This window comes from Coregonus clupeaformis, chromosome 19 (genome assembly GCF_020615455.1).
Source record: "Coregonus clupeaformis isolate EN_2021a chromosome 19, ASM2061545v1, whole genome shotgun sequence".
In the NCBI taxonomy this organism is placed as follows: Eukaryota; Metazoa; Chordata; class Actinopteri; order Salmoniformes; family Salmonidae; genus Coregonus; species Coregonus clupeaformis.
The window spans coordinates 38,555,477-38,581,517 of NC_059210.1; the positions used below are offsets into that span (position 1 = coordinate 38,555,477).

General features: G+C 44.8%; 1 protein-coding gene across 2 annotated transcripts in view; it reads left to right on the forward strand.

Moving 5' to 3' along the window:
• The first annotated feature begins 224 nt into the window (after positions 1–224).
• Positions 225–26,041, forward strand: part of LOC121559023 (receptor-type tyrosine-protein phosphatase beta) — a 41,549-nt gene continuing 15,732 nt past the window's right edge. Inside the window, exons 1-14 of one of the 2 annotated variants that reach the window (XM_041872316.2) lie at positions 225–407; positions 1,037–1,441; positions 6,024–7,318; positions 8,349–8,625; positions 11,086–11,400; positions 11,693–11,953; positions 13,032–13,295; positions 13,539–13,814; positions 14,138–14,398; positions 14,866–15,132; positions 20,739–21,002; positions 21,166–21,429; positions 21,694–21,818; positions 22,013–22,151. In XM_041872316.2, coding sequence (XP_041728250.2) covers positions 356–407; positions 1,037–1,441; positions 6,024–7,318; positions 8,349–8,625; positions 11,086–11,400; positions 11,693–11,953; positions 13,032–13,295; positions 13,539–13,814; positions 14,138–14,398; positions 14,866–15,132; positions 20,739–21,002; positions 21,166–21,429; positions 21,694–21,818; positions 22,013–22,151 — 4,465 coding nt within the window. In that variant the 5' untranslated portion in view covers positions 225–355. Of the gene's footprint in view, positions 408–1,036; positions 1,442–6,023; positions 7,319–7,726; positions 8,242–8,348; positions 8,626–11,085; positions 11,401–11,692; positions 11,954–13,031; positions 13,296–13,538; positions 13,815–14,137; positions 14,399–14,865; positions 15,133–20,738; positions 21,003–21,165; positions 21,430–21,693; positions 21,819–22,012; positions 22,152–26,041 lie in introns of those variants that run through there. The other variant, XM_045204949.1, reaches the window with a different exon arrangement.

The following is a 26,041-nucleotide window of genomic DNA, read 5'->3' on the forward strand; positions in this document are numbered from 1 at the left end:
CTTGTCATTTTTTCTTATGTTGTGAATATTCTAAACTTGGGTAGCTACGCATCACGCACAATGCATCGTATACCATCTATCCAGGGTATATAAACCTGTGTCCCCACATTGCATCTGTTTGCCTGCTATCTGAACACTTGAACATCTGCGATGTTCTTTGGTATTTCCGATAGAAGAGCATTTCCCTGTCGATGTCCAGTGCTGAAGGGTACTTTAATATGAAACCACAAAAACAATTGAATAGAAGGAAGCGCTGGTCACTGACTTTGTCCTCCCCAGAAGGCAACTTCCCTTCGACGCCTCAACTCATCTGAATCTAGCGGAAGCGTTAAACCGTTACAACTTGTAGACTAAAATGGATACTTTGTTTTTCGTTATCTTTGTACTTTTTCGATGCTCTTCGACAAGTAAGTAGTCTGTCTTTTAAAGTGTGAAGTGGTCGGTTAATTATCTTGCTGATTATTAGAGTAGGCTAATAACCACATTTATGGCGCGTGAAGGTAGTCAACAACGGAAACTTTAGTTCATCCTTGTCTATACAGGGAAGGGTCAGTCAGTAAACTAATTTTTTGATTGAGGTTATTCCAAATATTATGATAAAAGTAGGCTATCTCACTGTAACAATAAATGGTTCATTCTTTGGCAAAGAACATGTTTATTTCACCTCATATTGACCATGATATTATTTAACGGACAGCTTTAGCCTAATACATTCACTCAGAAGGTTTGAGATGAGGGATTATTCGTTAATAACAATAACGTACATTTTACATACTTTATTAAGTTACAACCAAAGAAAATTAACTAGTTGGAATCGAATAAAACTGTTGCCTTTTGAGAACTGATTTAACAGCTTTTTGTAGCCCGTAGGTATAAGAGAAATGTTGGGCCTTAAGCATTTCAAACATTACATCACTAAATTGCTTTCCAAATAAGAATAATTTGGTACTAATTCGTTTTTGGAACATTAGTTATTCAGCCTTTCAATGATTGTTAGTCCCCCACCATTGACCATCTCTTTGTATCTCCCATTTAGACGGTTTCCTTATTGTACACACACCAAAGAAACTATGCCTGTCAACCCACAACACGACTGTGATCCTCGGCAAATGCAATGTCACCAGTCCCTATCAACAATGGAAATGGACGAACGATATGAAGTTGCATCACACACAATCAGCCAAGTGTCTTTGGGCCAACCCAAGCAGTGCGATACCTCGGCACGCGCGCCTGGCCTCGATCAGCGACTGTGACAGCGCACCTGCTTGGAAATGCTACGACAAACGAGGGACTTTCGGGTTAGCAGAAAAGCCCATGTACCTGAAGAAACAAGGTATACGGGTTGTGATCCGAGGGGACCAGAGGTATTCCAACTGGACTAAGTACGAGGAAATCTACTCTGGAGGGAGACAGGTGATTACCCATTTATGCCCGCGTAAAGGTGAGTGGTCTACGGGGGAATTGGGCTATATGCCTTCTGTTCGTTTGCATTCAGATAATAGTCAGTTTCTGTGCATTCAACTACCTTACATAAATTATAAGTAGGCAGGCCTATATAGTAGCCTTGAACTTTATGGATATTTTTTATTTCCTCTCCTCTGAAGTTTGATAAGAGAACGTCTTGTAAAATGATAAGGCCCAACTACAGAATTAGTAGCCTATCTCTATATGGGCCCAACAAACTTGTTATGACATAATTTACCTAGTTTAGAGTAATGCAACGGATTTTCATTAAAAAAAGAGCAGAATTATCACTCAGATAAGATATGTATCTAAATGACTTGCACCATGTCGACTTTGGACTTGTCTGACGTTGGTATGGTGTGAATGCTTGAGGAAAGGATGACGCTCTTGATACTGACTTTCCTGCACGTTGTTGTCAAGTATTTTATCAGCCCACTCACTCAGTCAGGAAGTCAGCAGTGTTCTTCCTGTGAACTTAATGGCCATGCAGGGGACATAGGAGAGGCTCTAAAGTTCACAATTGATTTTTAAAAAATACACATGCTACAATGTAAGCCTAACTGGTATTGTTTAATGTTTATTTACAATAAACGTTTATTCAGGCCACCTGTTATCACATAATAAAACGGTAACACTTAATTGTTTTGATAGTCCATCTGTAGATGCTCTACAGACTATCAGTAACATTTCAACTAACTATCTACTAACCCTAACCCTAGCCCTAACCCTAACCTTAACCCTTATCCTAACCCAAAACTTAACCCTTACCCTAACGCTAGCCCTAGTGCTAACTTTACCCTTAACCCTTACCCTAATGCTAGCCCTAACTTTAACCTTAACCCTTACCCTAACGCTAGCCCTAACTTGAACCTTAACCCTTACCCTAACGCTAGCCGTAACTTTAACCTTAACCCTTACCCTAACGCTAGCCGTAACTTTAACCTTAACCCTTACCCTAACGCTAACGCTAACCGTAACTTTAACCTTAACTCTTACCCTAACGCTAGCCGTAACTTTAACCTTAACCCTTACCCTAACGCTATCCCTAACTCTAACCCTTACCCTAATGCAGGGGTGTCAAACTCATTTTAGCTCAGGGGCCACATGGAGGAAAATGTATTCCCAAGTGGGCCGGACCAGAAAAATCATGGTATATATAACTTAAAAACAACAACTTCAGATTGTTTTCTTTGTTTTAATACGATCAACATACAACATAAAGCTGGAGCCTGAGGACAGTGTGTCCAAAATAGTACAAGCACAACATCACTATTAATCATAAAATACGTCAAGTTTATTTGAAAATTGTAAAGAAAAATAACACAAACACACAATGCCTCAGTGATTAACAGAACTGTTTCACAGATCACAGAACTATATCAGGGGGTCATTTCTCAGGCAGAAATGTAGATAAAAAGAATGAAATCCTGTTCCCCAAACAAGTGCAAGAACCACAGAGTCAAGAATAGGTTAAATATACAAATAAAATAAAATCAATTAAAAACAATAGCACATCAACATAAAAACATATAAACATAAAGCTGGAGCCTGAGGACAGTGTGTCCAAAAGCACAACATCACTATTAATCATAAAACACCTCAAGTTATTTGAAAGTTCTGAGGACAAAGAACACACAAACACACAATGCCTCAGTGATTCACAGAAGTATATCACAGATCACAGAACTATATCAGGGTGTCTCATGTAGCACTTTAAGTGGGGTTGCATAGTTTATTTGACTCCTGATACCTGGCATCTTTTAGCTTTCACCAGCGCATCAATATCAGGCGTCACATCCTGAGTGGCAGCCAACTTCAGGATGTGATTCAAGTGCTTGTGCATGAGCCTTGAGCGCAGCTTTGTTTTTATTTATGCTCATTACAGAGAAAACTTGCTCACAAAGATATGTGGTTCCAAACATGCACAACAGTTTTGCAGCGAGGGCTGTCAAGTTGGGGTAACCTGGCAAGAGATTCTGATTAAATGTGTCCAAGCCAGCTGCGGCAAATTTGCCCTTCAAATCCGAAGTCACACTGCAAGTCTATTATTTCAAGTTGGATGCTGACGGGCAGATCAAAGGGATTCACGGTGAATGGCGAGCAAAAACGTTGAAGTCTTTCTCCAGTTCACCAAAAATCTGAAAGCGTTGCTCAAACTCCCGTAACAGTCCCGTTATTTTATCTTTGAACCGCTTCATGTCTGCCACATGTTGGGTCGCGCACACATTTTTCAGACAGGGGAAGTGAGCTGCATCACCACCGGCAAGTTGCATCTCCCACAATGACAGCTTCAACTTGAAAGAACGTATGCTGTCATAATACTGCGTGACAACTTTGTTGCGCCCTTGCAGCTGTTTGTTCAAGTTATTCAGGTGCTCTGTAACATCCACCATAAATGCAAGGTCCTGCATCCATTCTGCGGAATGGAATTCTAACACTGGTTTGCCCTTTTCTTCCATGAACTGTTCAATTTCTTCTCGTAAATCAAAGAAACGCCTCAGCACCTCGGCTTAACCATCTTACCTCAGTGTGGTATGGCAGGCCATAGATGTGGTCTTTCTCTCTGAGAAGGCTGTCAAACTGACGGTGATTCAGGCTTCTGGATCGGATGAAATTAATAGTTTGGATGACCACCTTCATGACGTTATCCATCTTTAATGACTTGCAACACAAAGCCTCCTGGTGCAAAATACAGTGAAAAGTCAAAAAATCACGTCCTCCATTTGCAGATTGCACTTTCTCTCTGAACTTTGTCACAACGCCTGTTTTTTTCCCGATCATTGAGGGTGCACCATCTGTAGCCAGGCTGACAGCGCGGGACCAGTCCACTCCGACCCTGTCCAGCGCGCCGACGAGTGCGGTAAAAATATCAGCTGCTGTCGTTGTATCTGTCATCGGCACCAACTCCACGAACTCCTCGGTGACGGTCAATGTGTCATCAACTCCGCGGATGAAAATGGCCAGTTGTGCAACATCTGTAATGTCCGTGCTTTCATCAATTGCAACCGAAAACGCAATAAATGACTTTACTTTTTGCTTCAACTGGCTGTCCAAATGCACTGAAAGATCGGAAATCCTGTCTGCAACTGTGTTTCTTGTCAGGCTGATATTTACAAAAGCCTGACGCTTTTCAGGGCACACAATCTCCGCTGCCTTCATCATGCATGTTTTTACAAATTCACCCTCACTAAATGGTTTTGAAGCCACTGCGATTTCATTAGCAATGAGGTAGCTAGCTTTCACTGCAGCGTCACTGATGTCTCGGCTGTGAGTAAACACAGACTTGACCTACTTGCTCTGCCCCGGTATAAACAGTTTGCTTGCTTAACACAATTGCTATTGCGCCATCCAGTGGACGCAATTGGAACAGCAGTTTATTTTATTGAAAAATGGCAGCGCATTTTTATACTTTACAAAATCATCTCGCGGGCCGGATTAAACCCGTTTGCGGGCCTGATCCGGCCCGCGGGCCGGACGTTTGACACCCCTGCCCTAATGCTAGCCCTAACTCTAACCTTAACCCTTACCCTAACGCTAGCCCTAACTTTAACCTTAACCCTTACCCTAACGCTAGCCCTAACTTTAACCTTAACCCTTACCCTAACGCTATCCCTAACTTTAACCCTTACCCTAACGCTAGCCGTAACTTTAACCTTAACTCTTACCCTAACGCTAGCCCTAACTCTAACCTTAACCCTTACCCTAACGCTAGCCCTAACTTTAACCTTAACCCTTACCCTAACGCTAGCCGTAACTTTAACTCTAACCCTTACCCTAATGCTAGCCGTAACTTTAACCTTAACCCTTACCCTAACGCTAGCCGTAACTTTAACTCTAACCCTTACCCTAATGCTAGCCGTAACTTTAACCTTAACCCTTACCCTAATGCTAGCCCTAACTCTAACCTTTACCCTACCGCTAGCCCTAACTCTAACCTTAACCCTTACCCTAACCCTAACCATAACCTTAGCAAGCAGTTGCTTATTTTGTTATTTAATCTTTATTTAACTAGGCAAGTCAGTTAAGAAAAACATATTATTTACAATGACTGCCTACCCCGGCCAAACCCTCCCCTACCCCGGCAAAACCCTTCCCTAACCCGGCCAAACCCTCCCCTAACTGAGTTGCTTATCAACAGATAGTTTGTTGATAGTATGACCATCTGTACAGCATCTACAGATGGACTATCCAAATATAGTGTGACCAATAAAACCAATACCCAGCTATTTATTTAACCTAATTTTACTTTTTTGTTAAAAAGATGAATAACTCTTTTTTTTTTTTACATGACAATAAACCATCTATTACCATGCTATTAACATATTGATACGGCGTTGTGAGCATACAGTGTTTCATTTAGGAAGTAACACCCATATCAAAGCACAGCGGTGTCTGGAACTGAGGGTAAAATTCTTAAATCTTCCATTGAAGAACACCTGGGCTGGGTTAGAATTATTACTTATGGAACGCATACAGTATCTTGAATTTATTTCAATGTTATCTAATGATATTACAACCATGTGTATAAGTCTATTCACAATAACTCCGCTTTCTTCTAGGTTCCACCACCATCTCAACCCCCACAATGTATTCATCCACACACAAACCTGTGGCATACACCCACGCCATCAGAACAGCCCCTATAACAATAATAAACACACACTCCTCCTCAAACACTATGAGGACCCATAGTAGGACCACCCGGCAGATCTCTATGTTAAGAGTCCCGGTCACGTCGACCAACAGGGTGGCGACATATAAGTCTATGGTGGCGACTCACACTAATGACATCATCAAGCCTCGGACAAGAAGGACGGCCACGATGGGTCTCATTCCAAATTCCATCTCAACGGCCGTCACAACATCAGGGGCAGCTCTCAACCACAGCCATGATGTTCTCTCGTCCAGTCCTGCTTTGTCCACAACTGACTCTGCCATGGACGAAACAGTGAGCGCTGCCACCGAAAATGCCCTCCTCGACTCGAGGAATGAAGTCAAGACTCCATCAGTAAACCAACCAACTTCCAGTTCCACCACCCCTAATGTATTAAATAAGCTGGTGTCAACTGCAGCTACCATAATGACTGTGGTTTCCTCTACAATTTCCACAGTGCCCAACACAAATTCTAAAACAGACTCAGCAGCTACTTCTGCGGTAGTGGTCGTTACCTCTCATGCTAAAGTCACAACTTCTGTTGCTTTATCTACCCCGTCCTCTGTTTCCACCACTAAATCTGCTGCTACCATCACACCTACCAGTACCACAGCATTTCCCACAACTAGGAAAGTACCCCCCAAAAAGATTGTGGTTCCATCTACAACCAAAACCACAACTGTGCCCACTACTACAACAACCGCTGCCCCTACAACTCCTACTGATGTCAGAACAACAAAGACTACAGCTAAATTCAGAAGGAAACTAGCTCCACCCACAGCTGCCACATCCCCACCCACAACATTTTCAACCCCACTAACAACATCCTTAACTCCCCCCACAACCTTTTCAACAGTAAAGACTACAGCAAAACCCACAATGGAAATAGCCCCGACCACAATCTCTACAGCCCCACCTACTGCCTCTTCAACTCCACCCACATCCATTCCAATCACATCTACAACAGCCCCACCCACAACCAATACCACCCCGCCCATAACTAAAACAAACCAGCCCACAACTACCAAGACCCTGCCCACAACTACCACAACCACAACCACATCCACAACTACTACAGCTCCACCCAGAAGTACTACAACCACACCCACAACTACCACAACCACGCCCACAACAACTACAGCTCCAACAACAACTACTACAGTACCGACTACGACCACCGAGTTGACCACCATCCCACAGGTGCGTGATGATGACATTTCAATTGATTTAGAATTTGTGAAATTCCATAGAGAATGCTCAAGATCGTATTTGCATGCATATTTGTCCAAGGGACGTTAAAGGCAGTGAAGCTTGGAACAGACCTTCTGAAAGAAGGGCTATAGTAATGGCTAATAGTAATATAGACTATATTAGCCATATTCAAAAAGTATTTCAACAGAGAAAATTCTGCAATCACAATAGTAGGCTATGAATTACACCCATGCCATGCCACATTTTAAACTACTGTATCTTATGGGTGTTAGTTTGTGGACTTTAAGGCCTTCAGACAGAGAAGGCAGAGAGGCAGGCAGGCAGGAAGGAAAGTAAGTAGGGTGGGGTATCACTGGGAGAGAAGGAGGCTGCTCAAGGTGCTGCTGTCCAGACTCAAGTGAAAGTTAAGGCTGTGAGCAAGTAGATAGACTATTTGATAGGAACTTAGGCTACTGTAGGAGTTAGAAAAAGTGTATATAGAGGGCGGAAGTAAATGCTTGATATGGAATCAATTTCCTGAGCAGTCTGTCTACCTGATGGTGCAGCCTGAGCATTGAGGAAGGGTGTAGGAAAATAATGTAGGCTAGAGATTGAATGTGACGAGATGGTAGAGTGGGAAGAGACTGTGCGTGGTCGACGTTGCACCGATTTTGGGCAACCACAAAATCACAACGAGATGCCATGCTTGTTTAGGCGCGTGCCACCACTGTAGCCGCCTCCAACATGCCATTGTGAAATTCAGAATATAAAAATACATTGTTATTTTATGGACCGATTATGATAACCAATGTTGGAATATATTTTATATTTTTTATATTATTTATTGACCTAACGGATTTAAATCAACGACCGCAATGTTCAGATGTGTAACTATTATTTTGATCGTTTGTTTATGGTGGTGTTGTGTCGAGGTGAGTCATGGTTAAAGTCAATTTAACCTTGATTATTTTCCACTTGTAGCCTATTGTTGCTTAGCCTATCTTTTGGTTACATGTTGCCACTTTTTTGTTCCTTTCAGGCGGAGACAACTAATGCGGTCAAATGTTCAGTCAACCTGACAGAGACCAGCGCCAGGACGGATTCTATTGCACTAAAATTAATAACAACAGGAGAAGCTTGTAATTTCACTGTGTTTTATGAGAATAGTCGTTCCGATATAACGGATTGTGATCAATATGGGGAGTATAGTAATGTGTATATCTGCGATATAAGGGATTTAGAACCTGGGACGTTACACCACTTTGAAGTGATATCGAAGACTGATGGAGAGAGGAGAAACGTATCAGTGCGAACAGGTAAGTGTTACAAACCAAAATTCGTTTCTATTCTATTCTATTTTAACCTATTTAATGCTATTCTATTCTAAAGGTATTTTAGACTGTTAAATTGACTTTCTCATCTTAAACGTCCTACAATATCAGACAATTTCTTCCCCCCAGTATCAGAAAATATATATTTTTTCTGTTTATTTGAGTCTATTTGTATTGTTGATCATGACATTCGATTGATTATATTTCGTAAAATATTAACTTTAAACCTGATTAATTAAAATATATCGAATTTGGCCGTCAGAACCCCTTCAAGTAGTTATTAGGGCATTACTCCTCTGATAGCATAAAATTGTCATCATTGAATAGATCTAACACATATGATATCACATTATGACATTTTAGGTTCTAATGTATTGCAACAGCTCCTTTGGGTTGTCTTTCTGTTGGTGTTTTATTGCACAAATGATCAAGGCACAAACGTTTATACTTAAATTGTATGTAGCAACATTTAGAATTTTGCATACATATAATTTTACAGTAATATTTGATGTATAGGAAAATGGCTTGAAATAGTATATGTTAATTCATGATATTATATCCTTTTGTATTATTTGATTTATTTTTACATTGGTTTAGTCTTTGTTCTGCCCAGTATTGGACCATGTTGCACTGAATAGATTATGTGCATCACTTTGATTATGAAGAACATAGAGAATAGAGAACTCTTGTGCCAACACCGCTGAAGTCCAGGACACTTTATCCTTTGCACAATCCTTTCAACATCGTCAAGGCCACAACCTTAGAATGTCCTGCCAAGAACTTGGAGCCAGAGAAACCCTCTGGTCATTGGTCTCAAAGCTCTAGATTAGAACCCTGGAAGTTCTGGAACACACTGCTGCTCCAATCACCCAAGGTTGTAGCAGCAGAGGTCAGTAACAATGCAGAGCATCTAATCTTAAGTGTTTGTTTCCAGACAGATCTCCCTCTCCCCAGAGCCACTTCCCGCCAAGCATTGTTTCTTTGTACTAACGGATACAGGAGGCCTCCATGTTTTGTTTTCACAGAACAAATAGATTAGACTACAGTGCACTCCAGAACTTTGCATTCAAAGTGTGCCCGAGATTATTTTCTTGGGTCCTTGTGAGTGGACCTTGAAATGTCCATTTTTGCCAGTAGCCTACGAAGGATGACATCCTCAAGATGAACAGTTCAGGAATTGCCAAATCACTTGGACTTGACTTTATCCAGTATATTTTTAATACATACAGAATTTTAGATATAAATCCCAGATACAATGTAGTTACTGTGTAATACATTAGTGGTCTTGTAAAGGGCCCCAGTGTGGCTCTAGGATTGGACGCACAATGTCCTTGGGGTTTTGCTGATTAGCAAATGTGATTCCTGGGGTTGCACTGAAGGGCCCCCAGAGGGGAAGCATTATGAAGAAAGGGTCAAAGTGAATCGCTGAGCTGTGGGGGGCACCACTTACCCTGTCCTGCTCCTCTCTCTCCGTTTGGGCTTTGTTTTTGTCGTTTCCTGTCAAGGCTCGCTCTCTCGCTCAAGACGCACGCAGGTCTCCCAGCGAATCGCCACATTCTTTAAAGAACCTAAACAATCTTATCGCTCTGCTCCATCTCGGGCAGCCACCACTGGCTTTCAGCTGAAGCACAAAGACAGGATACAGAGATTCTTCATTAACTTTTCTCCTAGTTGTAGATGTTTAATTGAGGTTTATATAATATCGGCAAGATGCTGGCCCCTTGGCCATTTGTTTATAGGATGTCTTTGTTGTCAATCATATTATTTATAGCAAAATACTAACACATTCTCTCTGTCTTTCTCTCCTTCCTCTATTCTCTCTCCCCCTTTCTCTCTCTCTCCCCCTTTCTCTCTCTCTCTCTCTCTCTCTCTCTCTCTCTCTCTCTCTCTCTCTCTCTCTCTCTCTCTCTCTCTCTCTCTCTCTCTCTCTCTCTCTCTCTCTCTCTCTCTCTCTCTCTCTCTCTCTCTCTCTCTCTCTCTCTCTCTCTCTCCCCCCTTTCTTTCTTTCTTTCTTTCTTTCTTTCTTTCTTTCTTTCTTTCTCTCTCTCTCTCTCTCTCTCTCTCTCTCTCTCTCTCTCTCTCTCTCTCTCTCGCTCTCTCTCTCTCTCTCTCTCTCTCTCCCCCCCTTTCTTTCTTTCTCTCTCTCTCTCTCTCTCTCTCTCTCTCTCTCTCTCTCTCTCTCTCTCTCTCTCTCTCTCTCTTTTCTCTCTCTTTCTCTCTCTCTCTCTCTCTCTCTCTCTCTCTCTCTCTCTCTCTCTCTCTCTCTCTCTCTCTCTCTCTCTCTCTCTCTCTCTCTCTCTCTCTCTCTCTCTCTCTCTCTCTCTCTCTCTCTCTCTCTCTCTCTCTCTCTCTCTCTCTCTCTCTCTCTCTCTCTCTCTCTCTCTCTCTCTCTCTCTCTCTCTCTCTCTCTCTCTCTCTCTCTCCCTCTCCCTCTCCTTCCCCCAGATCCGGTTAGTCCATCCAGGTTGGACGTCCTACCAGATCAGGTCCAGGCAGCTCAGTATAAGAGTCCTAGCCAGGGTCAGGGTGGCTCCCCAGGCCTGCATGTATCCTGGCCTCGCTCTCGCGGGCTGGTCGACTGGTATGAGCTCACACTACAGGACACCAAAACAGGAGCGACCCGCAATACTCGCGTCATGGGCACTGCCGCCACTCAGTCAGGCTTTACCTCCCTCACTCCTGGCACCCTCTATGCCCTCAGCCTGGTGGCAACGGCTGGGAATAAAACTGCCCCGCCAGTGCTGGCCACTGCAGCCACAGGTGAGGGACCATCTTCTGTTGATATGTGGTTTCATTGGTCCTCTATTTGCATGTCATTTTCAGTTCTTCTACATCCAATGTGCTGTCCACATGATATTTATGATAAACAAATTGTGTACGATATTCTACTGTCTATCCTACAGCCATTATACCATACCCCTATTTCTATACTCATTTCAGTGCCTCCACGTTTGTTGGACTTGGATTGCATAGAAATCCCTGATATACTTTGTCTTTGTTAGACATCAACAAGCTGCTCTCTGGCATTGACCACTTTGTCTTTTTCCCCCAGCTCCCTCAGCCGTCAGCGGCCTCCAGCTCTCAGTCTCCTCCAGCAGCCTTGGTGTTTCCTGGCAGCCCGGCCCAGGCATGAGAGAGTGTTTCAGGGTGCTGCTGAGGGAGCAGCAGGGCGGCCTGGTCAGGAACGTCACCCTGAAGAGTAGCGTCACCTCCCACATTCTTGATGACCTGTTGCCTGGGACCCTGTACACTGTCACCATGGTGACTGAGGCTGGAGGCCTTCAGAATGCTGTCTACATACAAGCAGTCACAGGTATGGTAACAGTCACAGAGGAAACGTGTCATGATAGTTCTGTTTTGGTGGTAAAGTAACAGTCACAGAGGAAACGTGTCATGCTAGTTCTGTTTGGGAGGCAAGGTAACAGTCACAGAGGAAACGTGTCATGCTAGTTCTGTTTGGGAGGCAAGGTAACAGTCACAGAGGAAACGTGTCATGCTAGTTCTGTTTGGGAGGCAAGGTAACAGTCACAGAGGAAACGTGTCATGCTAGTTCTGTTTGGGAGGTAAGGTAACAGTGGTGACTGTCCTCACGGATATTATGGTAGGGACTCTGAAGTTCACCTGTTGGAATAGTAAGACTGACACTTTTTTGTTGTTGAAGTGTTCTCCCATCCAACCACTAACCAAGTCTACTCCTGCTTAGCTTTTGTTATCCAGCAGAGAGGAGTGGAGTTCTAGGGCTCCAATGTCAGTGGGTTCAATACAGGTTCAGGGTGACATGTGGAGTATTTCTCACACATTTATCTGGCTTAGTTTGCAGGGCTTTGTTTTACTTTCCAGCACTGCATCCTTCTCTTTCTACACAGTCACCACCACCACCATGGTCATGCTCTCGGTCTGTCGTTGTTGCCAATATATTTTAGGCTTCTCTATCCTGCCCTTCCCTTCCTCTGTCTGCAGCTGCCCATCAAGGCCTCCCTTCCCCTCCCAACCCCCCATACAAATACGGCTAGCCGATAATACACTGCATAGCTACTGGACATAGTGCTAGAAATGTACTTTTTTTTATGGTCCTTCGAGTTGGACAGGAACAATTGTCCTGGAAAGGTGTTAGTGTCTAAAAAGACCTGCTGTCACCTCTTAATTAATACATCCCTCTAAAAGCAATCCCCTGTTTCAGTTTTCTATCTCCATCTTGATGACCTTGATGATCCTCTCTCATCTGTTTGTATTGTATTATTTTTACAATTTTGTATAAAAGGATAGTAGAAAAAGAGAGAAGGGGACAGATAGAGAGGGGTAGACAGATTGGCCAAGAGGGATGTGTAGCCCGCAGTCAGCAGTGCTCCCACTAGACCAGACTCCGACACGTGTTGTTTATCTTCCCCTAGTCCCCGCGGCGGTGTCAGACCTCCTCTTGGAGAACAACGGCAGTCTGGACTCATTGAGGGCCTCCTGGGTCACAGCTAGGGGCAACGTGGACGCATACCTGGTCTCCCTTGCAACCCTGGGCTCAGTCTATCAGGACAGGACACTGCCCCCCAATGCCACAGAGGTGGTCTTCAGCGGCCTGACCCCTGGACGATCCTATCAGTTGTCTATGAGGTCAAAGGTCGGAGAGCAGATGACTGAGGCTGTGACCATGGGCAGAACAGGTAAATTATTCTGGAGGGTCAATGTCAATGTCACACCTCAGATTAAGTTTATACCTATCTAGTTCCATAAAAAAAGTATGTTTTCAGTGAAAAGTTAGGGCTGGTCAAAAACCACAAAAGCCAGGAAATTCTAATGAGCACCACAATACTTAATTTCACCTATGCATCTTCAAGGAAGATCTGGCTGCATGCACACCTCCATTAACCTCTCTCTCCCTCCTCCCTTTACACTGCCTCCTCCAGTGCCAGACAAGGTGTCTCAATTGACAATGGTGGGCCTCAGTGACAGCAGCACCCTGAAGATGACATGGTCGCCGCCTAGAGGGGAATGGGAGAACTACCGCATCCTGCTAATGAACAACACAGTGGCTCTGGTCAATGAGACAGTGAGCAGGCCAGTGAGACAGTACTCCTTCTCTGGGGCTTCCCTGGGGCTGGTGCCTGGCAGGCTTTACACATCTCAGGTCATGGTGGAGGCTGGCCCGTTTGGCAACATTGCTCACTGCCAAGGAAGGCTAGGTAAGTTACATTAGAAATCTTTACACAGTATATGATACTAAGCTTGGTGTATATGTGGAATGTTTTTATGGGTCAAATTATATCGAAAGCATGTAGGATGGCTCTTAAAATTAAATTGTCATGGCTCCTGAAGTTTATCATTTTTTGCCCTCCCTCTCTCTTTACTCTCTCCTTCCCCCCTTCTCCCTCAGCCTTCTCCGTCACCCCTCACGCTTCTCCCTCCCCCTCCCCCTTCCCCCTTCCCCCTTCTCCCTCCCCCTTCTCCCTCACCCCTCACCCCCCCCTCTCTGTACTTATTTACTAATTCTCCCCCTCTCTCTCAGCCCCTCGGCCTGTCCAGCAGCTGGTCGTCCGTCACAGTGATGAGACGTCTCTGAGCGTGCTGTGGTCTCACCCCGTAGGGGAGTGGGACGGGTACACCGTGGTCCTGAGACAGGGGGACACAGACGTGTCCCATAGGACACTGTCCCGTGACACCAGGGAGTGCACCTTCAACGTCCTCACACCCGGACGCCAGTACACCATCGCTGTCAAGACCAACAGTGGGGGCCTAAACAGCTCGACTTCCGTGATTGGACGAACCAGTGAGTCACGGTTCCAAAGGGAGATGAATAATGATGTTTTTTCCCCCAATATGTTTATGTTCTAGACTAGACACTAGAACCCTCAAACTCAACTCTGGACCTCGAAGGCAATTCCACTGCGTTTTTTCATTGTTACCCTCTGATCAGGGACTGATTTAGACCTGGGACACCAGGTGGATGCAATTAATTATCAGGTAGAACAGAAAACTAGCAGGCTCCAGACCTCATAGGGTAAGAGTTGAATATCTCTGCACTAGAACATTGCTCCATACAGGTTTTGTAGTCATATAATAATGAGCTTTCCCCCATTGATAGAACTGATGCTGTGTCTCTGACTCAATGACTCTTTATGGTCTCACTAGGATTTCAAAGTCTCTCTATGGTCTCAGCTATGGTCTCAATTTCTCTCTATGGTCTCTGTAATGTCTCACATCTCTGATGGCCTCTCTCTCTCTGTCTACTCTCAGCCCCGGCGCAGGTGACCAGTCTGCGTGTGACCAACGGTGGCAGCACGGACAGCCTCCAGACGCAGTGGGAGCGGGCAGCCGGAGAGCTGGACTCGTACCGCGTGCTTCTCATCCACGACAGCAGCGTGATCAAGAACGAGAGCGCCCCGGCCCACACCATGGCCTACAGCTTCCTGGCGCTGAAGCCTGGTGCCCTCTACAGGGTGGTGGTAACCACCGTCAGGGCAGGACAAGCCTCCAGGCAGAGTGTGGCAGAGGGACGCACAGGTAGACAACACTATGATTAATGATAGATGTAGCCTACTTTAAATATATCATGTTAAAATAGATACATTTTCAAATAATGTTTAGCTATCACACATGAATATGAATTCAGTTAAAGGACAAGGTGAAATAAAAAATAAATAAAAAAACTGACAGTTTTAACTGTTTTTGTGTGACAAACGCCAGTATGCAAAATAATGTGAGAGAATGTATTTTATTCTATTTAGGATTAACAGGATATTATTCAGAACTCTCTTAGCTTTTATCTGATGCGACAGGAATTTTCCTGGAATTTCCAGGAAGCACCGACTACGCAACAAACATGTCAAGGTCTTCCTTTCAAAGACTTCCCATCATCAAGGGAAAAGGATGGGGGTGTTTTTTGTATTGTTGAATTACAGCTACCTTAATCTGAGAACATTTTCATTTAAATGATCAAAGAATATTCAACAGAATATAAAGTTCTTAAAGATACTTCCTCACTTGGCATAATGGTGGGTTTTGCTGATGCATCTAATCCTTTATTTACAAAAAAAGATCTAGTAGATCTTTCTTGTAGATCTTGTATCCAATCCGTAGATCTCTTCTTCTAGATCTCAGCTAGTAGAATTTATTCTAGATCTTGTACCCCTTGTAGATCTATTTTAGTGGATTTCACTTGTAGATCTTGAAACTCTCTTGCTTATTTGAGCTTTCATTCATTTTTTCTTTTTTTGGGCCCACCACCACTCCCCCTCAATGGAGGACAATTTGTTTGTCTGTTTGTTTAATCACTTTACCATATTCCTTTCATTTATTCTCTCCTTTCCTCATCCTCTTGCATGTCATCTCTAATATGTTTTATTTTCTTCCAAAATATCAGGGTCCAAATCAACCAACACAGCAGTTAGCTTTGGTTCTGGGACACAATTTAAGCCTTGAACCTTGTGTAATAATGCTACAAGCCTGGTTAAGGAGGCTATATCATATCTATCAAACCTGAGAGATATACAACAGATCTGGAACAGCAGGTGCATGTTGAAATGACTCCATAGCAACCTCTATTCAGATTCTATGGGAGGCTAAAGCCTGGTTCAACACTCAAATCAAATCAAATCAAATTGTATTTGTCACATGCGCCAAATACAACAGGTGTAGACCTACAGTGAAATGCTTACTTACAAGCCTTTAACCAACAATGCAGTTTTAAGAAAAATAAGTGTCAAGTAAAAAAGAGATAAGTAAAAAAAATAATAATTAAAGAGCAGCAGTAAAATAACAGTAGCGAGGGGACAATGCAAAAAGGCTGGGTAGCCATTTGATTAGCTGTTCAGGAGTATTATGGCTTGGGGGTAGAAGCTGTTAAGGAGCCTTTTGGACCTAGACTTGGCGCTCCGGTACCGCTTGCCGTGCGGTAGCAGAGAGAACAGTCTATGACTAGGGTGGCTGGAGTCTTTGACACTCCGTATCTGCTCACTCCTCTGAGTCTAAATCCTCTGATGATGTCTGTTGTCTCTCCCTCCTCTTTGCCTCCCTCTCTACCATTCTCTTCTCTGTCAGTTTCATTTTCTCTTGCTTCTTGTTTTCTTTCCTCCCTTCTGCTCCTTTTTCATCTTCTGTTCTTTTTCCTTCATCTTTAGTTAAGCTTTCTATTTTCTCCTCCTGCTTTTTTACCCTTTTCTCAACTTCTGCTTTCTTTTTCTCAGGTTCAGCTAACCTTTTCTCAACTTCTGCTTTCTTTTTCTCAGCTTCAGCTAACCTTTTCTTAGCTTCAGCTAACCTTTTCTCAGCTACAGCTAACCTTTTCTCAGCTACAGCTAACCTTTTCTCAGCTACAGCTAACCTTTTCTCAGCTTCAGCTAACCTTTTCTCAGCTTTAGTAAACCTTTTCTCAGCTTCAGCTAACCTTTTCTCAGCATCAGCTAACCTTTTCTCAGCATCAGCTAACCTTTTCTCAGCTTCAGCTAACCTTTTCTCAGCGTTTTCGTTATCCTTCTTCTCTTTCTCCAAGTGCTTCTTCTCATCTTGTTCTCTTTTTTTCTCTGCTTCAGCCAACTCTTTCTCCTCCTTTTCTGTTTATTTCTTCTCCTTCTCTCCTTCTCTTTTTTTCCTCCAACCTGAGTTTTTCCTCCTTCTCTTTTCCTTCCTCTACTTCTCCAGGATCTTCATCCTCTCTTTTCCTTTATTTATCTATTTGTTAAATGTCTCCGCCAATCTTAAATCCCTCTCAGCCTTTTCTTTTTTCATTTCATCTAGAAGTTTCTGGCTTTCTTCCATCTGTTCTATCAGCTTGTTCTCTTCCCGTTCCCTCTTTTCCTGATACACTGTCCCTTCTCTGTCAATTGCTCCTCACTCTTATCTACCTTCTCTTTCTGACCTACTTCCTGCATCTTCATCCATTTTCTCTCCATCTCTTTTTCCACCATTTCAAGTATCTCCATCCTGTCTTTCTCCCTTTCCTCATCTATTGCCTTCATCATCAATTTTCTGGATTATATGTGCTGGAGACTTCCACTGCAACTTCTTCCATTTCCATCATGGTTTCCTGGTCGCTTTTCAGGACTTTGATGGCCTCCCCCATCAGAGTTACCTTCTCTGGGCCTCCCGAGTGGAAACAGCGGTCTAAGGCACTGCATCGCAGTGTTGCGGCGTCACTACAGCCTGGGGTTCGATCCCCCCGGCGGTGACCGGGAGTCTCATAGGGCGGCGCACAATTGGCCCAGCATCGTCCGGGTTAGGGGAGGGTTTGGCCGAGTGGGCTTTACTTGGCTCATCGCGCTCTAGCAAATCCTTGTGGCGGGCCGGGCGCCTGCAGGCTGACTTCGGTCGTCTGTTGAACAGTGTTTCCTCCGACACATTGGTGCAGCTGGCGTCCGGGTTAAGCGAGCGGGTGTTAAGAAGCGCGGTTTGGCGGGTCATGTTTTGGAGGATGCATGACTCGACCTTCGCCTCTGCCGAGCCCGTTGGGGAGTTGCAGTGATGAGACAAGATGGTAATCACGAAAAGGGGGAGAAAAGGGGGTCAAAATTACATTAAAAAAAAGAAGAAAAAAAAAAGTTACCTTCTCTCTGAGGAGAAGAAGAAGAAGAATCTGGAGAACCACATTCTGAGACTCGTTGGACTGCCTCTGATCAAGATCTATGGAAGGAGAGGACCATGTTCAATAGGAAAATAAAGAAACTATGCTTTAGTACCAAATATTGTAACAACAATGATAAAGCTCAGAGCTTATAAAATGGATAAATAATCATTAATTAAACCTTAAATAAGTTACATAAAAAATGAAGCACCTACTTACAGTAAGGAGTTTTAGTCTCTTTGGACCAGGCAAACAGAAACAGTCCATGATGACTGTCTTGTATGTGGACAACCTGGTGAGGCAAAACAATGAATGCAATAGTCTAAATAATTTGGGACCTTTTCTTAATTTAGACTTTACAATTATTAGACAGATTTTGCGTTGGGCCACGTTAAAACAGTATAAATTTACATTTTAACAGACGCTCTTATCCCGTGGGAAACAAACCCACAACCCTGGCGTTGCAAGCGCCATGCTCTACCAACTGAGCTACAGGGGACTAAATCTACATAGCTGGAACTTACTTATTCAAGAGATGAAATGGCAAATAATTCAAACATTTCTGTTGGATCATTCATTTGCCTCATGTCTTTTATGAGTAGCCTGATCTGTTTGCACTCCAACACAACGGTTAAAACCTATCACAAGAATTGCAATTATGATATAATTGAACACATGATAGTCAATGAAAATGTATCCCCTTAGAATTTGAATCCCTTGAAAATTCTATGTGCATTCCTATTATAGCATCACAACAATTATTAGTCCACACAGTTGTAGGGTAGGCCTAACCAATGATATAGGCCTACACCCAATGTACCCTCTAAACTGCGCGTGCGCACCTCATCCAGGACTGCAGCACAGAAGAAATGCCAGGCTGCACAGAGATGCAAGAGATTGAACTTAACTGAGTTTGCCCCATTAGTTTGCACTATATAGATCAATGTTTTTTTCTGTGGTCGAATCAACATTATATCAGCCCCTTTTCAATGCAACAAAACAAAACAAATCTAACTTTGCAAGATTTAGTCTGTAATTTTGTTGTAGTCAGAGCCAAAGCGCAATGGAGTACAATTCTATTGGTCTTTCTTTCAATCACCCGTGAGTGAATGCGCTTTTCAGATCAGTTCAGATCCGAGAGCAGAGCCGCACGTGTGCACATTTGTTGATATTCTTTGTTAGTTACTGAGTTATTAGCCCAGTTATAGATAAGTATAGGTCAGCTCCTACAAGAGCACAAAACGTGTAGGCTACATTTCAAGCTGTCTTTGAAAAGTCAGTCAGGTAAAAAGTTTATGTCTTAATTAAAGGGGCGGTGTTGTATTTTGAGACAGGCTTGAATATGCAAATAGGCCAATAGGCAGAGGGGTAGTGTGACGAGTACTGAGGATACGAAGAGGCAGGAATCAACAAGGTAAAGGTTTACTTAACAATGAGAAATAGAATAACAAGGCGCGAGTAAACGACACGATGCTAACAATCACACACAACAATGACTGAACAGTCCAGGGCTATATAGTGGTGGTGATGAGGTGCAGGTGCGCTGGAGGTGATTAGGGTGCGTTGGGTTTCCATTCCTGTGTTGCCGAGGTAGTGCGCTCAGACCGGTGGCTTAGTAGACCGGCGAATCAGAGCGCAACGGGAGGAGACGTGACAGGTAGCCTACATTGTCTAATTCTCTGTATGGTAATAATAATTAATTTTATTTTCTAAAGTGGTTTCTTGTATCATACAATACAATGCAATTTACAGTCACCTATTTGGCCCATAGTGTTACAGACCAAGTCAAAAATCATTAATCAAGCCCTTCATAATGTAAAAACGTTTTTAAAAGTCTCATGCAATGTAGGCCTGCATTGAACACCATATATAGGCTACTTTTAGCTATATCATAGAAATCAAAAGCTATTTCCATGTGAAAATGTTATGGGATTTGCTCCATTGGTTTTGTTGGTAGGCCTACATTATGCTCAAATAGCCACAATAGCCTTTTGGCTACTGTCTAAAACTGTAAGGGTACAGCCTCAGTGTTCACTGTAAACGTACGCCGGAAGTTGCACAAAATTCTCACAATGTTCAAGTTTCCACTCACAAGACCTAAAATGTGCCTACACCTCACAATAATCTGTATAGCCTACCAGTGCAGAGTCACCTTCCATTCCATTCATGACACTCAATCAATTTCTGTTAGGTCTCCTTCTCTTTCTTCTCCATTTATTTATTCAATAACTTTCTTATGAATGGCTCATAAATGCCTCAAGCTTGTTGGGGTCACCTATCCACTGAACACACACTACCAAGTTACTGTTGTATTGTAGCTTGTAAGTGATGTTCGTTACATATCCCACAGTATTATTGAGGAGAAAACATAGCTATTAAATAAGTGTTTATTTTAATTTGATTCATATATTGATTTTTGATTCATGTAGGCTTCACAGCTGCAAGTATGAACAGTGATACACAAAATGACTGACTCAGTTCCCCTCTCTCTCTCTCTCTCTCTCTCTCTCTCTCTCTCTCTCTCTCTCTCTCTCTCTCTCCCCCCTTCCAGTCCCTGCTGCCGTAGGCGAGGTGACGGTCAGCAACAACGGTCGTATGGACTTCCTCAGCGTGTCGTGGCGTCCGGCCCAAGGTGATGTGGACAGTTACCTGGTCACTCTGGGGGACCAGGTGAAGACGGTCCACACCCTGGCCGTGTCCAAGTCCAGCCCAGAGTGTGTGTTCAAGTCCCTGGTGTCTGGACGGCTATATAACATCTCCATCACTTCCAGGAGTGGTGCCTACGAGAATCACACCATTGTACAGGAACGCACACGTAGGTCTACCATGTCTGTCTGTCTATCTGTCTGTCTGTCTGAAATGGGGCTCCTCTGCTTAAGTTTTCCATTACGTGGTTTTAGTCATGAAGTCGCTAGTTAGACATGATAATACACTGTACAATGTCTCAAAGTTCAATTCAATGGAATTCCTCTCCCCAGAGCCCTCTAGTGTCCAGAACCCCACAGCGATCCACTCGGCCAGGGATGACTACCTGAAGGTGTACTGGCGCCATGCAGCCGGGGACTTTGACTACTACCAGGTGGTCATCAAGCACAACAACATCTTCCACCAGAACAAGACGGTTGTGAAGAGCCAGAACGAGTGTGTGTTCAACAGCCTGGTGCCCGGGAGACTCTACACTGTCATCGTCAGCACCTGGAGCGGGAAGTATGAGACCAGCGTGTCCACGGATGGAAGGACCTGTGAGTGATACGAATAGTACTGTTAAATCTCTCCTGTTGTTTTAAATGTACAATTTGTGAATACAAGAGTGATGTTTGTCTGTAATAATAATTTTGCTAGCTACATTCAGGTAATAACTGTCTAATTGTGGTGAAACAGTTTCTTTGTGCATGCTCCTTTTTGACCTGTCTCCCCCTACCTTCTGTTCCTTTGTATGCAAAATTAAGAGCCTCTCTGAGAACATTAAAGTTTTTCTATTCTGATCTGGAATCTGTCTGTGACAGTCCCTGCGGCGGTGAGGTCACTAGCCCTGGCTGGGCGGGGAACGGAGGACCTGCGTGTCACCTGGTTGGCTGCTCCGGGGGACGTTGACCACTACGAGGTGCAGCTCCTCTTCAATGACATGAAGGTTAGTCTTCCTGGTCCAGTCCAGTACCTGGTTAGAGTACTTTTATATTCTTCATATTTTCGTGTGTGATTTCTTTATATTTTATTGTTGCTTTATTTCTATTTGTGATTTTGGGTGTTTTTAAAGCGCAAATGTATTAATTTAATTGAGCAAAATGTTTAAAAATGAATGTATTATGTATTATTATTATGAAGGTGTTCCCGCCCATCACCCTGGGCAGTAGTGTGGGGGAGTGTGTCCTCTCCTCCCTCACGCCAGGACGCCTCTATAAGATCCATGTTTCTACCTTCAGCGGCCCCAACCAGAGGGCCCAGTTCATAGAGGGCAGGACAGGTAAACCAAACCAACATACTTGCTGGGTTCAAAAACTAGGTTATATTTATTTTTCAAATACTTTTCTATGATTCAAGCCTGCCTGGAGTGCCAGATGGGCAGGGTTTGTTTGCACTTTTGGAACTTCTCCATTGAATCGGGGGTAACAAAATGGGACAAAATGTCACAGAATCAAACACAAACAATACATAAACTAACAACAGTATTAATTTCCGTTCCACTTCCTCTCCTCCACTTCCTCTCCTCTTTCTTCCTCTCCTCTTTCTTCCTCTAATCTTTCTTTCTCCCTCTCCTCCTCTTTCTCCATCTCCTCCTCTTCCTCTCCTCCTCTTCCTCTCCTTTTTCTCCCTCTCCTCCTCTCCCTCTCCTCCTCTCCCTCTCCTCTTTCTCCCTCTCCTTTTTCTCCCTCTCCTCTTTCTTCATCTCCTCTTTCTCCATCTCCTCCTCTTCCTCTCCTCCTCTTCCTCTCCTCTTTCTCCCTCTCCTTTTTCTCCCTCTCCTCCTCTCCCTCTCCTCCTCTCCCTCTCCTCCTCTCCCTCTCCTCTTTCTCCCTCTCCTCTTTCTTCATCTCCTCTTTGTCCCTCTCCTCTTGCTCCCTCTCCTCTTTCTCCCTCTCCTCCTCTTCCTCTCCTCCTCTCCCTCTCCTCTTTCTCCCTCTCCTTTTTCTCTCTCTCCTCTTTCTTCATCTCCTCTTTCTCCATCTCCTCCTCTTCCTCTCCTCTTTCTCCCTCTCCTTTTTCTCCCTCTCCTCCTCTCCCTCTCCTCCTCTCCCTCTCCTCCTCTCCCTCTCCTCCTCTCCCTCTCCTCTTTCTCCCTCTCCTCTTTCTTCATCTCCTCTTTGTCCCTCTCCTCTTGCTCCCTCTCCTCTTTCTCCCTCTCCTCCTCTTCCTCTCCTCCTCTTCCTCTCCTCTTTCTCCCTCTCCTCTTTTTCCCTCTACTCTTTCTCCCTCTCATCCTCTTCCTCTCCTCTTTCTTCCTCTTCTCTTTCTCCCTCTCCTCCTCTTCCTCTCCCTCCCTCTTTCTCCCTCTCCTCTTTCTCCCTCTCCTCTTTCTCCCTCTCCTCCTCTTCCTCTCCTCTTTCTCCCTCTCCTCCTCTGCCTCTCCTCTTTCTCCCTCTCCTCTTTCTTCCTCTCCTCTTTCTCCCTCTCCTCCTCTACCTCTCCTCTTTCTTCATCTCCTCTTTGTCCCTCTCCTCTTGCTAACTCTCCTCTTTCTTCCTCTCCTCTTTCTCCCTCTCCTCTTTCTCCCTCTCCTCTTCCTCTCCTCTTTCTCCTCTCCTCTTTCTTCCTCTCCTCTTTCTCCCTCTCCTCCTCTTCCTCTCCTCTTTCTTCCTCTCATCCTCTTCCTCTCCTCTTTCTCCCTCTCCTCTTTCTCCCTCTCCTCTTTCTTCCTCTCCTCTTTCTCCCTCTCCTCTTTCTCCCTCTTCTCCTCTTTCTCCCTCTTTCTCCCTCTCCTCTTTCTCCCTCTCCTCCTCTTCCTCTCCTCTTTCTCCCTCTCCTCTTCTTCCTCTCCTCTTTCTCCCTCTCCTCTTTCTCCCTCTCCTCCTCTTCCTCTCCTCTTTCTCCCTCTCCTATTTCTTCCTGTCCTCTTTCTTCCTCTCCTCTTTCTCCTTCTCCTCTTTCTCCCTCTCCTCCTCTTCCTCTCTTCTTTCTCCCTCTCCTCCTCTTCCCCTCCTCTTTTTCCCTCTCCTCTTTCTCCCACTCCTCCTCTTCCTTTCCTCTTTCTCCCTTACCTATTTCTTCCTCTCCTCTTTCTCACTCTCCTCTTTCTCCCTCTCCTCCTCTTCCTCTCCTCCTCTTCCTCTCCTCTTTCTCCCTCTCCTCTTTCTCCCTCTCATCCTCTTCCTCTCCTCTTTCTTCCTCTTCTCTTTCTCCCTCTCCTCCTCTTCCTCTCCTCTTTCTTCCTCTCCTCTTTCTCCCTCTCCTCCTCTTCCTCCCTCTCCTCCTCTTCCTCTCCTCTTTCTCCCTCTCCTCTTTCTTCCTCTCCTCTTTCTCCCTCTCCTCTTTCGCCCTCTTCTCCTCTCCCTCCCTCTTTCTCCCTCTCCTCTTTCTCCCTCTCCTCCCCTTCCTCTCCCCTTTCTCCCTCTCCTCTTTCTTCCTCTCCTCTTTCTCCCTCTCCTCTTTCTCCCTCTTCTCCTCTCCCTCCCTATTTCTTAATCTCCTCTTTCTCCCTCTCCTCCTCTTCCTCTCCTCTTTCTCCCTCTCCTCCTCTTCCTCCCCTCTTTCTCCCTCTCCTCCTCTTCCTCTCCTCTTTCTCCCTCTCCTCCCCTTCCTCTCCTCTTTCTCCCTCTCCTCCTCTCCCTCTCCTCTTTCTCCCTCTCCTCCTCTTTCTCTCCTCTTTCTCACTCTCCTCTTTATCCCTCTCATCCTCTTCCTCTCCTCCTCTTCCTCTCCTCTTTCTCCCTCTCCTCTTTCTCCCTCTCCTCTTTCTCCCTCTCATCCTCTTCCTCTCCTCTTTCTTCCTCTTCTCTTTCTCCCTCACCTCCTCTTCCTCTCCTCTTTCTCCCTCTCCTCTTTATCCCTCTCCTCTTCTTCCTCTCCTCTTTCTCCCTCTCCTCCTCTTCTTCTCCTCTTTCTTCTCTCTCCTCTTTCTCCCTCTCCTCCTCTTCCTCCCTCTCCTCCTCTTCCTCTCCTCTTTCTCCTTCTCCTCTTTCTTCCTCTCCTCCTCTTCCTCTCCTCTTTCTCCCTCTCCTCTTTCTCCCTCTCATCCTCTTCCTCTCCTCTTTCTTCCTCTTCTCTTTCTCCCTCTCCTCCTCTTCCTCTCCTCTTTCTTCCTCTCCTCTTTCTCCTCTCCTCCTCTTCCTCCCTCTCCTCCTCTTCCTCTCCTCTTTCTCCCTCTCCTCTTTCTTCCTCTCCTCTTTCTCCCTCTCCTCTTTCGCCCTCTTCTCCTCTCCCTCCCTCTTTCTCCCTCTCCTCTTTCTCCCTCTCCTCCCCTTCCTCTCCCCCTTTCTCCCTCTCCTCTTTCTTCCTCTCCTCTTTCTCCCTCTCCTCTTTCTCCCTCTTCTCCTCTCCCCTCCCTATTTCTTAATCTCCTCTTTCTCCCTCTCCTCCTCTTCCTCTCCTCTTTCTCCCTCTCCTCCTCTTCCTCCCCTCTTTCTCCCTCTCCTCCTCTTCCTCTCCTCTTTCTCCCTCTCCTCCCCTTCCTCTCCTCTTTCTCCCTCTCCTCCTCTCCCTCTCCTCTTTCTCCCTCTCCTCCTCTTTCTCTCCTCTTTCTCACTCTCCTCTTTATCCCTCTCATCCTCTTCCTCTCCTCCTCTTCCTCTCCTCTTTCTCCCTCTCCTCTTTCTCCCTCTCCTCTTTCTCCCTCTCATCCTCTTCCTCTCCTCTTTCTTCCTCTTCTCTTTCTCCCTCACCTCCTCTTCCTCTCCTCTTTCTCCCTCTCCTCTTTATCCCTCTCCTCTTCTTCCTCTCCTCTTTCTCCCTCTCCTCCTCTTCTTCTCCTCTTTCTTCCTCTCCTCTTTCTCCCTCTCCTCCTCTTCCTCCCTCTCCTCCTCTTCCTCTCCTCTTTCTCCTTCTCCTCTTTCTTCCTCTCCTCCTCTTCCTCTCCTCTTTCTCCCTCTCCTCTTTCTCCCTCTCATCCTCTTCCTCTCCTCTTTCTTCCTCTTCTCTTTCTCCCTCTCCTCCTCTTCCTCTCCTCTTTCTTCCTCTCCTCTTTCTCCCTCTCCTCCTCTTCCTCCCTCTCCTCCTCTTCCTCTCCTCTTTCTCCCTCTCCTCTTTCTTCCTCTCCTCTTTCTCCCTCTCCTCTTTCGCCCTCTTCTCCTCTCCCTCCCTCTTTCTCCCTCTCCTCTTTCTCCCTCTCCTCCCCTTCCTCTCCCCTTTCTCCCTCTCCTCTTTCTTCCTCTCCTCTTTCTCCCTCTCCTCTTTCTCCCTCTTCTCCTCTCCCTCCCTATT